The sequence below is a fragment of the Elephantulus edwardii genome, unplaced genomic scaffold, assembly GCF_000299155.1.
Source record: "Elephantulus edwardii isolate Elephantulus edwardi_28Jun2011 unplaced genomic scaffold, EleEdw1.0 scaffold00063, whole genome shotgun sequence".
In the NCBI taxonomy this organism is placed as follows: domain Eukaryota; kingdom Metazoa; phylum Chordata; class Mammalia; order Macroscelidea; family Macroscelididae; genus Elephantulus; species Elephantulus edwardii.
In genome coordinates this window covers 11,829,834-11,842,926 of record NW_006399813.1, presented here as the reverse complement: position 1 = coordinate 11,842,926, position 13,093 = coordinate 11,829,834, and the positions used below count along the sequence as shown (strand labels likewise).

General features: G+C 42.3%; 1 protein-coding gene across 1 annotated transcript in view; it reads left to right on the top strand.

The window, feature by feature from the left end:
* LAMB3 (laminin, beta 3) overlaps positions 1-13,093 on the top strand; it is a 65,741-nt gene that overhangs the window by 15,112 nt on the left and 37,536 nt on the right. The window contains exons 3-4 of the mRNA XM_006887944.1: positions 8,769-8,883; positions 9,549-9,622. Of these exons, the coding sequence (XP_006888006.1) occupies positions 8,769-8,883; positions 9,549-9,622 (189 nt within the window). The remainder of the gene's footprint in view (positions 1-8,768; positions 8,884-9,548; positions 9,623-13,093) is intronic.

The following is a 13,093-nucleotide window of genomic DNA, read 5'->3' as shown; positions in this document are numbered from 1 at the left end:
CCTTTTACTTCAATATTAGCCATAGTTTTTTTATGTTCCACACAGTCAAATATTTTTGCATAGTCAATAAAACAAAAATAGACATTATTCTGGTATTTTCTTACTTTCAAACATGATCCTTCTGACATCAGCAAAGATATCACTGGTGCCATGGCCTCATCTAAATCCAACTTGCACTTCTCGCAGTTTTCTGTCAACATCCTAGCCATTTTTCGATGATCTTCAACAGTAGTTTGCTTGCATGTAGTATTAATGATATTGTTTGATAATTTCCACTTTCTGTTGGATCACTTACCTTGAAAAGGGAATACGGATCTCTTTCAGTTAGTTGGCCAGGTAGTTCTCTTTCAAATTTCCTGGCACAGACTGGAGGTCATGTCCAGGGCTACATCTGTTAGTTGAAACATGTCATTTGATATGTCATTAATCCCTGTGGCCTTATGTTTTGCCAATGCCTTCAGTGCAGCTTGGACCTCTCTCCTTATCACCATTGGCTCTTTATGATATGCTACTTCCTGATATATTCTGGTGTGATCAATTCTTTTTGATACAGTGACTCTGCACATTCCCTCCATCTTCTTTTGGTGCTTCCTGAGTCATTCGAGACTTTTCCACAGCCTCTGTCAGTATTGCAACTTGAGGTTTGAATTTATTTTAAAGTTCTTCCAGCTTGAGAAATACTGAATGCATTCTTCCCTTATTAAGAGATTTGTTTTAAGTAATTATTTCACACAGTTATAAGGAATTGACTAATCTGAAATCCATAGTCCATCCAGAACAGCAGGCTAGAAACTCAGTCATTCTGTCCAGCCATTAAAAGTGGAAGAAAATAAAACATTTTTGTGGATAAACTCAACATCAAAGGATCACCTGTAAAAATAAACAAAAAATAAATCACCATGCCTTTAATTTGTTTAGTTTTGATTGTTTTAACAGAAAAAGTAATGGTGCTAGGTAATAGAAGCAAGACCAATCTCTTGTTTTTAAATCAATGCTGTACTTTTGCAACTTCTTATTGCTATCTGAATGTTCTTAGATGCTATCTTATCCCTTCCTTAGGATTAAATCTTGGATTGTCAACAATGTGAATAAATGGTTAGCTATTCTGTCAAAATTAAAGATTTAAATTTGTTTTATTGTCGTTTCTACATGTACCATTGGTGACATTTATGACATTCTTGAGTTATACAACTATTCTTATCCTCCTTTCTGAGTTATATCTCCTCTATTAATAAAAGTACAACCTCTTATAATGCCTATCTCATCTTTATAGCCTAGTATCAGTTTGTTTCCACACAAATAGCTATTAAAAAAATATAGATCTAAGCAGACTTTTTTTTAACTAGTTAAGCTAAACTATTCTTTAACGATCCAGGCAGCATCAGCAAAAGTTGGAAGGAATACACAGAGTCACTGTATCAAAAATAATTGGTTGACATTGAACCACTTAAAGAAGTAACATATCATCAAGAACCAAAGGTAATAAAGGGAGAATTTCAAGCTGCACTAAAAACAATGGCAAAAAATAAAGCCCCAGGAGTTTATAGCATACCAGTTGACATGTTTCAACAAACAGATACAACCCTGGACATGCTCACCAGGCTGTGCCTAGAAATTTGGAAGACAGCTACCTGCCATCTGACTGGAAGAGATCCATATTTGTTCCCATCCCCCCGCCAATGGTGACCCAACAGAATATGAAAATTTTGAATAATATCATTAATATCACATGTAAGCAAATCTTGCTGGAGATTATTTAAAAATGGCAAGAACAGTATATTAACAGACAACTGCCAGAAATTCTAGCTGATTTAGAAGAGGCCATGACACCAAGGATGTCATTGCTCCTATCAGATGGGTTTGGGCTGAAAGCAGAATAATGTCTTTTTGTGTTTTATTCATTTTGCAAAGGCATTTGACTGTGGAGATAATAACAAATTACAGCTAACATTGAGAAGAATGTTAATACCAGAACACTTGATTGTGATCATGTGAAACCTATACCTAGAGTAAGAAAATGTTTAAATAGAGCAAGGGGAAAAAAAATAGAGCAAGGGAACGCTGCATGGTTTAAAACCAAGAAAGGTGTGCACCATGGCTGTATCCTTTCCACATAGGTACTCAGTCTGGGTGCTGAGGAAAATAATTTGAGAAGCTGGACTTTATAAAGAAGAATGTGGCATAAGGATTGGAGGAAAACTTACCCACAACCTGTATTATGCAGATGATACATCCTTGCTTGGTGAAAGTGAGGAGGACTTGAAGTGCTTGCTATAGAAGAACAAAGGTTATCACCTTCAATATATATTACATCTAAACATCAAGAAAACAAAAATCTTCACCACTGGGCCAATAAGAAACATCATGATAGATAGAGAAAACATTGAAAGTGTCAACAATTTTATCTTGCTTGGATCCACAATCAACATCAGCAGTCAAGAAATCAAAAGATGCGTAGCACTGGAGAAACCACTTCTCCAAAGTGCCAAAGAGTAAAGAGTTGGTTTAAAGACTAAGGTGCACCTAATCCAAGATATGCTCTTTTCAATTACTGACTCTGCCTCTGAAACTGGGATGATGGCTAAGGATAACAGAAGAATCAATGCCTTTGAATTGTGTTGGAGAAGAGTACTACTGAATATCAAAAGAACAAACAGATAAGTCTTGGAGAAAGTACAACCAGGATGCTCCTTGAAGGGAAGCTTTGTCTCACATACTTTAAGTTTGTTTTCAGGATGGACTACTTGGGAAAGGACATCATGCTTGGAAAGACAGAAGTTCAGCAAAAGAGAGGAAGATCCTCAACAAGACGCATTTGCATAGTGATTGTAACAATGTGTTCTAGTACGTCAGAGGCGGTAAGGCACAGGGTAAGGACGGCACAGGATAGGGCAGGGTTCAGATTCACTGTTCAGAGTGTAGTCAGTGGCACTTTAAAACAATTGCTTAGCTTTCAGGACTATTTTTGGACTAAGATATAAAGATTACTTTAGGATAATCATTTCAGGAGTCATCCAAGAAGTATGGAGTCCATGAGAATTTGAAACTCTGTTCTGTATTTCCCTCACTTTGGCTGGAAATCTTCTATGGAATCCTTGATCAGACTGTTCAGTCAGATAGCCAGGAACTATCCAATTCTTCTGGTTTATGACAAAAGAGGCAATTGTTGACAGAGGCAATTATACACATAGTCCCTATTTTTCTCTAATTCCTACCTGTCCTTCTTTCTTTGTTATTCCAGGCAAACAGAAAATAATTGTTGAGCCTATTTGAATCCTTTTAAGACTCCAGGCACTTTACAGGACAAACTACATACATGTAAAATAGAGCACAAAAAAGAAACATTGTAGTTATTAGAGTGAGTAACTGGGATACCCATGAAACTATCACCCTGAAGCTCAAAATCAAGGAACCAATCCCATGAGGGTTTTGGTTGTACATAAGCAGCTTCAGCGCCTCCTTATTTGGTTGTTAATGCTGCAGTTTGAAGGCAGAATTTCTTCTCCTTTTTGAGAGACCTCTGTTTTTGTTCTTAAGTGATTGGACGAAGTCTGCTCACATTATCAAGGCTCATCCCTTTTATTTAATGTCAACTGACTGTAAATGTGAATCACACCTACAGAATACCTTCACACTTAGTGCTCACTGAAATCACCGGGCACCAGAGCCCAACCAAGATCATACAGAAAACCAACCATCACAGTCCCCTTTCTCCTGACCCTGATCACTGACTGTGACCACAGGACAAAATCTGGCCAATCTATTGCTTCCTTTACATACTGGCTGGTGAGACATTTAACTTCTAGGCTGATAAACTAGCCCAAGGAAGAATTCTAATAGCATGTTAGAGCAAGAAAGCATTCATTATCTCACCCACCCCCTGCATTTTACCCAAGAGCAAGCTGAAAGTGAGGGGAAGGAATGTCTCCTATCGCAGGCAGCTAGATTACTTTGCATATTGGATTCCTTTCTTTTGGCCCTGGCTGGTGGCCATGACCCTTACTGTGGCTCCTTAGATGGACTCAGGTAACTTTGCCCCCAACTTGATCATGGATGTGAACTGGGTCCTCAATGACCAGAGCCTATCTTCTTATCCCCCCCTTCCCCAACTAGCTCTGTGTTCTGCAAAGACATGGGGTTTGATTTACATCTGCCTTCCTTTCCCGCCCCTCTGCACTGCAATCCAATCTCCTGCTAGCTCTTGCTCTCTCTTTTACCCTCCTCAAGCCCTCTGGGAGGGTTTGTCTTCCGACCAGACTGCTGAGCTTCTAGAAAGTTCCAGGCTAAGGGAGAAGGCACAGTCGTTCCAGCTGGAGCGCAAACGGGAGCCAAACTGGCTGGAGGCCCGACAGGCTGAGTTGATAATAAAGCTATGTCTCTGAGGTAGTGCAGCCAACAGAACACAGGCCAGATGACCCCAGAAAGGGAGACAGGTCCAGCTGACAGCTTCCATTTCAGGGAGAGATGCAGGCACGTAGCACACGTCAGGTGAAGCAATTCAGGTTGAGGGTCACACACACACACACACACACACACACACACAAGCATGCATGGTCAAAATAGGAAGGGAAATTGAGGCCCAGAGGCAAACAGCAATAGCTCATCTTTATGCGGACTTCTGCCATAAGCCCATTTTCAAGCCTCTGTCTTTCTTGCCAGTTAGCTGACAAGCTGAGGTACTTAAAATACCTGTCCCAAGCCAATTGGCTTTGTCTGTCTCTGAAGACTGAGATAAACCCTTTCTTGGCTCTGCTACTATAGTAAGCAGCATGCAGTTTTAAGCTTCTAAGGCCATCTGATCCTTCCATCAGTGTCTGTACACGTGGAAGGAAGGTGGAGAAGGCATGGACGCCCCCAGACCTGTCCTAGGTGAAAGTGAGGGGCAGGCCAATAAACTGATGCAGAACACTTGTGGGCATTTTTGTTTTGTTGGATCATAGTATTTTTTTTTCCCTGAGTGTGAAAGTTTATTTGTGTTCAGGATATAAAATATGGAACATATATGGAGAAAAATTCATCTGTCTCCTGACACTGAGCTATTAGATAGACTTGAATAGGGTCACCATGTTTATAGGTCAGAATAGTTGAATATGAGTTCATAATATATCAGTGTACTCCAAACATAATATATCAGATTACTCCCAAACATTTTTCATCCCATTAAAATACATGTTTCAAATCATAATGCATATGGAATTTCATGTCCATTTTTTATAGACATTATTATGTAAGTAAGTATTTCCCCCATGCAATTAAACTTTCTCTAAACAGCATTTTTGATAGTTACATAACAGCCCATCATTTGGGAGTATCAAGGACATTTCCGCAGTCTCAGGCTGAGCCGCTCTAGCTCTGTGCCCCATGGCCCAGGGAGAGAAGGAACCTTGTTTCTGGCACCGGCTTGGCCCTGGACTGGGCTGGGACCAGCTCCCCGCAGAGCTGGGGAGAGCTCTGGTGAAAGGGCCGGAAGACAGCTGGCCTCTGTCTCTCCTTAGGACATGTGCGGAGTGCAGACAGAGGACAGGGAATGGAAAAGTTTGCCCCTGAGAGGCTGCCCAGAGTGGGGGAAAGGACGTGCTTACTGCCAGGGGCTAAAATAGGGTACCAGAGGGGTGTCCAACTCCAGTAAGAGACTTCTATCCAGAAATGACTGTTTGAAGTGTCCAAGTATTCCAGCAGCTTACTCACCTCTTCTTTGGGGTACCTGGACAGGATTAGCCTTAGAAGCTAATCTTCTTCCCCAAGTGTTCTTTCCTCCTTAGGCTCTCCTATGATCAGCCTTTCTTGGGGCAATGGTGGGAGACAAAGACTCCCCCTCTGCACCATATACTTGCCCTGATGTCAGCTGGTTTCTTAGTGGAGATGAGAGGCTGGGGGTGCTTGTGAGAGAGTGGAAAAGGGCCCTCTCTGGCCCTGGCCCTGACCATTGGACAATAAGATTGTCACATAGTCTCTTTGAGCCTCAGCTTTCTCATCTGTGAAATGGGAAGTTGGTTGAGATTCAATAGGCTCTGATACGGAAATAAAGTAAAGTACCTGACACAAAATAGGCCCTCCGTCACTAAATAAATCTTGGTACTTTATGACTTCATCATGTTCCTGTGCCTCCCTCCATCTTAGTTCACCAAGTGTAGGAAGGAAAGGCCTAGCAATCATGTTGATGTAAATATTGAACATTTGCTATTTACTCCTCATTCATTGGTTCAGGAAGTATTTATCAAAGACTTGCTAGGTGCTTGGAATATTATTGTTCTAAGTTCTAAGCTGAGATCAAAAGCCATTTTCTGCCCTCGTGGCATTACAACGAACAGGGAGGCAGACACCAAATAATAACTAAGTGGAAAACAAATACGTAGCATGTCAAGTGGAAATAAGTGCTCTGTGGAAGAATATAGCAGGAGAAGGTGAGGGACAGTGTAGGGGAAGTGGGCAGGGGAGGCTATTCTAAATAGGGCATGTGTGCCAGCCAGTACTTGAGAACCCGATACTCAGAAAGAACATTCAATAAAGCATGGCTGCATAGGACGAAGGCATCTATAGGTACCAGGTAAGGTGACAATCCTCTTAGGTAGCAGATAACAAGTGAGAAATGGACAGTGGGTGGGATGCAAAGGTTTCAGAAAACTCCTGGCCCCATCCTGTGTTCTTCACTGTGTTGCGCTTTGCCTGCTGTGCAGACTGGAGATGGAGGCTGGTAGGGGGTTTCTGGAGCTCAAGCCACGAGCCGTGGGTGCTCACGGAGTCCTGTTTGGATGGAACTGTCAAGAATCAGTTCATTTCAGTAGATACTACCTCTTTTTATATATTGGCCTAGTTATCTTACTGCCTTTCTTGGAGCTGGGAGAGTTCAGGAAGCCCACTTAGAACCTTGGTTTTGGGGGATAGAGCCTTAGGAGAGGGTCTGAAGCACAAGACAGATACGCCTCCCCAGAAGGACTAGCAGTCTATGGATGCTCTTGTCCAAGCCTTGTTTCTACTTGTGGGGGCATTGTGAATCCTCTGAACAGTGTCCTTTAAGCTGGGCATAGAGCTTGTGACCACGGTTTACTCAGACAAAGCACAGATAGCACGCATCTCCCATGAGACAGCTGGGACATGCCATGCCTCAGTGTTGAATGTTTGCATAGGCACAGACTCAGAGAGCGAGGGACACATAGTTTATCTGCTTATGCTCTTTTTTCTTAGTGACTTCTGTCCTGTTGCAGAGCCCCAGGGGCTCAGTTCTGTCTTCATGGCTCACTCCAGGGGACAAGCTCGCGCCAGAGGTGGTGTGATTAGGGACTCCTGGATTGTGACTGTTTCCCTCTTGGATGTCCACGTGGGCCTCGATCTTCATGGAGAAGGCCCTCTCGCCTCAGCTGTATGGCTACAGACTCCCTCTGCCCTGGCCTGGGGGCTCATTACCTACAGAGCCAGCCCTCTTTCACTGGGGACTTCAGGCTTCTTTCATCCGGGTAGGGAGAGACTGAACTTGTGAAGCATCCTCGTATCCCAGGTGTCAATATTGGGAGGCATTTGAGAATACTTGGCCTAGTAGCAAGAAGCTACACTGCATCCAAAAGGCATGTGGTTAGAGGTCACCAGCTGCTCCATGGGAGAAGGACGGGTAATCTCCTCTCCTTCAATTAAGTGCCACTGAAAAGCTCCCCTGAAGGGTCTGCTATGGGTTGATTTGACTCTACATTATAACGACAACAACAACAACAGTGCCACTGGAATGTCAGCTCCCTGAGGGCAGGGACCTCTTCGTATTCCTTATTATATCTCTGGTGAACTCTGGTAGTGCAGACCACCAAGACTTGCTCTGCTAACCAGTAGACCACACCTCTCTGATAGTTCAGATCCATAACACAGGCAATCTCCTGTGCAATTTACACTCTTGGAAACATATAGGGTCAATAGGAAGTGGGTTCAAACTCAGTGACTATGAGTTTATTGTCTCTCCGGAACCCTGAGCAACGTCTAACACATTAAATATGATCTACACATAATTGAATGGATGATTCTATTCCAGTTCCAACTCAATTTACCCAAGAGAAAACAGAATCCAAAGAGTAGGATCGTAGCCAAGACTGGAACTCCTCTTGTGCATTTTTGTGTTCCCTTCCTCCTAATCCTCAGAAATCAGCTTCTCCAGGCTTTTAGGATTAAATTAGATAGGCTAGAAAACTTTGTAATCCAGGCGTTAAAACATGCTGCTTCTTTCAGGTGCCATCGAGTCGGCTCCCACCCATAAAGACTCAATGTGTGACAGAACCAAACCCTACTGGATGCTGCCCCATCCTCACAATCTCCCTTGTACTTAAGCCTGCTAAGTCGTCCACTGCGTCAATTCATTTCCTTGAGGATCTTCCTCTTCTCTGCTGACTCACTCCTTTTCCAAACATGATGCCCTTTACAAGGGACTGGCCCATAGTAGATGTTAAAAAGTGTGTTTCAGTTCCTTTCTCATTGTGCCCTTGGGCCTTCTCTTCTAGTTCTCCATAAGCCAATGCCACACATCAAAATGTTTTTTTTCCCACCCCTTCTTGCCCCTCCCTCAGATGCACCATGTGTTTATTTAGGCATTAAGAGGACCACAAAGGGACTATGTTGGACGATAACCAACAGGCCTCTTCTAAGAGGTTAATCCTCCCATGTGCATTCATGTAATCAGTGGATCCCTGGCTCCTGTTTGCTCTAAGGGGATGTTTAGGGACCACAGGACAAAAGGGGAGCATTCCCTAAGGGCTGTGTCTCTGAGCCTCTCTTGCTTCTCTTTCCCACAGTGGCAGATGAAGTGCTGCAAGTGCGACTCCAGGCTGCCTCACAATTACAACAGTCACCGCGTGGAGAATGTGGCTTCATACTCCGGCCCCGTGCGCTGGTGGCAGTCCCAGAATGGTGAGGCCCTGCCACCTACAGGGACCCAAATTTCTGACAGCTTCCACAGGGTGGAGGTGGATGGCAGGGACCCAGGATGCTTTGGGCTTCCCAGATATTTCTTACTATGGTGAGACAAAGGCAGTGAACAACGACCTCTGTGATTGTTGTCTGCCAGAAAATGTTGTTAGAAGAGTTTGTGGGGAGGGTTTGAATAAAAATGAAAGAATTTTTTCTTTTACTTTTCAAAGAGAAAAGCTGACTGGGGGTGAGGAGGTGCAACAATGAATGAACGGAAATCCAAAGTCTCTGTAAACTTTCATTAAAATCAATTAAAAAAAAGAAGAGTTTGTTAGAGTTCAAGAAAAAAGTGTAAGAAGATAGGAATGACTTTATTTCACTAGATTTAATTACAGGAATTGAGCTTTGAGAAGAGAACTAAACAAATTGAAACCTTTCAAAGTATTAATGGTGTCAAATAATGCTAGGAGGAAAATTTCACCAAGAATAGAAAGCCTTGAATAGGTTGCAAAATAGAAACATACTGTTGTCCTTCTTTTCCAGAGGAGAAATCAGAGAGTCACAGAGAGTTTATTTTCCTTCTAGAACCAGTATTGTTCATGCTTTCTCAGGGCTGGGATGGTGGAAAGTCCTGGGTCTCAAGCTATGACTTTTTGTCCTTCCAGATGTGAACCCTGTCTCTCTACAGTTGGACCTAGACAAGAAGTTCCAGCTTCAGATTATCATGATGAATTTTAAGGTGTGTTTCCTGAGAAGGGGAGTGGGTGGAGCCATGAGGAGTTAGACGATGGAGGAGCACAACGTCCTGGTCTCCTTAGGCCAGGTGTGATGGCGTCATGTGCTGGGTGGACCTCCCTTCCCCAGGCTGGCAGTCCAATCACCCTGAGCCTAAATCAAGGTGAGAGGAGAGGCCCCACTGTGCGGAGAACAGCAATACCTTTCAAATCTCTGTCTTGGTTGTGCAGTAATTTTACATCCTCTTTGTGCACTCCCTTCCCCTTACTCCATCTAAATAATTCAGCTCTGCAAATTACCAGTTTTAGTAGGCCTGGTTGCTTATTATGGAGTACCTAGGTGGTGTAATTAACACTCAGCTACTTCCTAATAGTGCAAGTATGAGGCTACCCAAAGATATGTCAGAATAAAGATCCGAACAATCTGCCTATGAAAACTCTGTGGAATTTAGTTCTACTCTAATGTACACGGGTCCACCCTTGAGTTGGAATCAGCTTGACAGCAGTTATTTTTGTGGTTGTTATTGGTAGACTCTTTCCATGAGTTTGCAGATAGTCAGTTGTCCAAAGGAGTCCTGACGTGTCATCACGTGTGAGCTAGAATGGACCTTGGCGACCTCGAGTTTAACACTCAGCCGTGAACTTGCCCAGCCACATGTAAGAGATGCTGTGGGGCCAGCAGTGTACCCATTTGGTGTGATTACTTCTCGAAGTGCTTTGATAACAGTTCTCTGATAGTTTCCTTATGGAGGAAACATTTTCACTCATTTATAGCATTTGATCATTTATCTCTCCAGAGATGAGTCTTTCTACAAAAATGATCAACTATTTAGGCATTGAGATTGGTTAATAAAATTAGGTGTTCAGGAAGTTGTTGATGTTGTTACGTACAATTGAGTTAGAACCGACTCACAGCTGCCTCTCGAGGGGGTTTTGAGACATAGTTAATCACATGGGAGGAGACTGTCCCTCTTTCTCCCACAGAGCAGCTGGTGGATTCAAATCATGTGCCCTCGGGATTATAGTGCAGCTTCTACCACTACCTCGCCAGAATAATCTACTCATTTGGTGGTATCACTCCTCAAAGTGCTTTCATAATTGTTCTGGAAGGGTGTCTTACTTTTCAAGAGTTAAATGAGGAAACACCAAACTGCCTTCTAGAGAAGTTATACCATTTTACAATCCCACCAACAATGTATAAGAGAAATTCCATATTACCCAGGTATTCCACTGCTTGGAACATACCCCATGAAAATGAGGACTGAGGCACAAATAGAAACTTGAACAACAATGTTCACAGCAGCGTTATTCCCATTCCAAGAACACAGAAAGAGCCCAAGTGCCCAACCACAACTGAATGGATTGAGAAATTATGGTACATTTACATAGTGGAATATTACACAGCATGTAGGAACAATGATTTTGTAGAGAACTGCCTAACTTGGAAGGGACTAGAGAGCATTATGCTAAGTGAACCAACTCAATCTCATGAGGACAAATACCATATAAGACCATTATTATAGAAATAGGTTACTAGTAAAACGTGTATGAGGCTCTAAGGGGGGGGGAGAAGCAAAGGGTTACGGATGGATGGGGGTGGGGGGTGGTAATCTTAGGGTCGTACAATTTGATGGGTGGAGGGAAAGGTAGGTTAAGGAAATGGGAAAGATCCAGAGACAGACAGACAGACACACACAGAAAGAGAGAGAGAGTGTGTGTTAAAATAAGCTTTGGCCAAAAAGTAATAGGACCTATGTTCTTACTTGACTGAAGAGTTTGGCTCTAAGAGACTTGTCCCAAGAAAAGGTCGAAAGTATTTTGAGAAAAGCTGGTATCGTTTGAACGAATTCCCAGCCTTGCAAGGTGAGAACTTGGAAGGGCACCGGTAATTTGGATGGGTACTGTTAAACATTCATTGCTTTACCACTCATGTCCATTCATGCTACACATTGGACTCTAACTATATATTAGATTTGGTGCCAGACCTTAGAAAAACAAATCATCCTTATGTTGCTTTATATTTAGGAAGGACAGATCAAGACATAGTAGTAGGAGACTATGATGAGGCCTCTGGATTTAGAAAGACGTTCTAAGGACAAAGGAGGGGCAGCTGGGTTAGTCTGTCTTGGGGGATCAGATAATACAGCCAGGGGAAGATGAACCTTCATTGCTGTTTGTAATAGCAAAGTCAAACTCAATCTTTTCAAAGAGAACATCAAATATAAAGGCTAGGAGAGAGAGACAACAAGGTGTATGATTTGGCATGAGATAAGGGACTTACATAGAGTCTGGAAGGTAAAAAAAAAATAATGCATGTATGGTGGTGTCAGAGTAGGTATTAGAGGGCTTCAGACTGCTGAGATACGAGAGTTGGACAGAAGAGTTCAAAAGGCAACTTGTGAAGATAAAGCAAAGTATTGTAACAAAATGTGCAAAGACCTGGAGTTGGAAAACCAAAAGAGAAGAACTCATTTGGCATTTCTCAAGCCGAGAGAACTGAAGAACAAATGCAGACCTTGAGTTGCAATGCTGAAGGATGCTATGGGCAAAATATGAAATTATCCAGGAAGCATCAAAAGGATATAGGATGAATGCATAGAGTCACTGTACCAAAAAGAATTGGCTGACACGAAACTGTTTCAGGAAGTAGCAGATGATCAAGAACCAATAGTAATAAAGGAAGAAGTTTAAGCTTCTCTGAAGGCATTGGCAAAAAAAAAAAAAAAAAGAATGAGGCCCCAGGAACTGAAGGAGTACAAACTGGTATATTTCAACAGATAGATGCAACCCTGAACGTGCTTGCCAGGTTGTACCAAGAAATCTGGAGACTACTTACCTGGCCAAGTGATTGGAATATATCCATGTTTATTGATCCAAAATAACATGGAAATTATTTATTTAACAATATCATTAATATCACATGTAAGCAGAAACTTGCTGAAGATTATCCAAAATGTCTAGAACAAGTCGTTGACGGAACTTCCAGAAATAAAAGCTAGATTTGGAAGGGGCTCTGACACTAAGGCTATCATTGCTGACGTCAGATGTTTCTTAGCTGAAAACATAGAGTAGCAGAAGGATGTCTACTTGTGTTTTATCTACTAAGCAAAGGCATTTGATTGTGTGGATCATAGCAAATTATGGCTAACATTGAGAAGAATTGGAATCCCAGAACACTTGACTGTGCTCATGTGAAACCTTTACCTAGAGCAAGAAGCTGTTGTACAAACACAGCAAAGGAACACTGGCTTCATGGCTCAAAATCAAGCAAAAAAAGTACTTCAGGGATGTGTCATTTACCTTTCCAAATTATATGCTGAATAGATCATTTGAGAAGCTGAACTCTTTGAAGAAGAGTGTGGCATCAGGATTGGAGGAAGACTCACCAACAACCGATGTTATGCAGATGACATGACCCTGCTCACCAAATGTGAGGAAGACTTGAAGTGCTTGCTGCAGAAAAACAACAACAACAA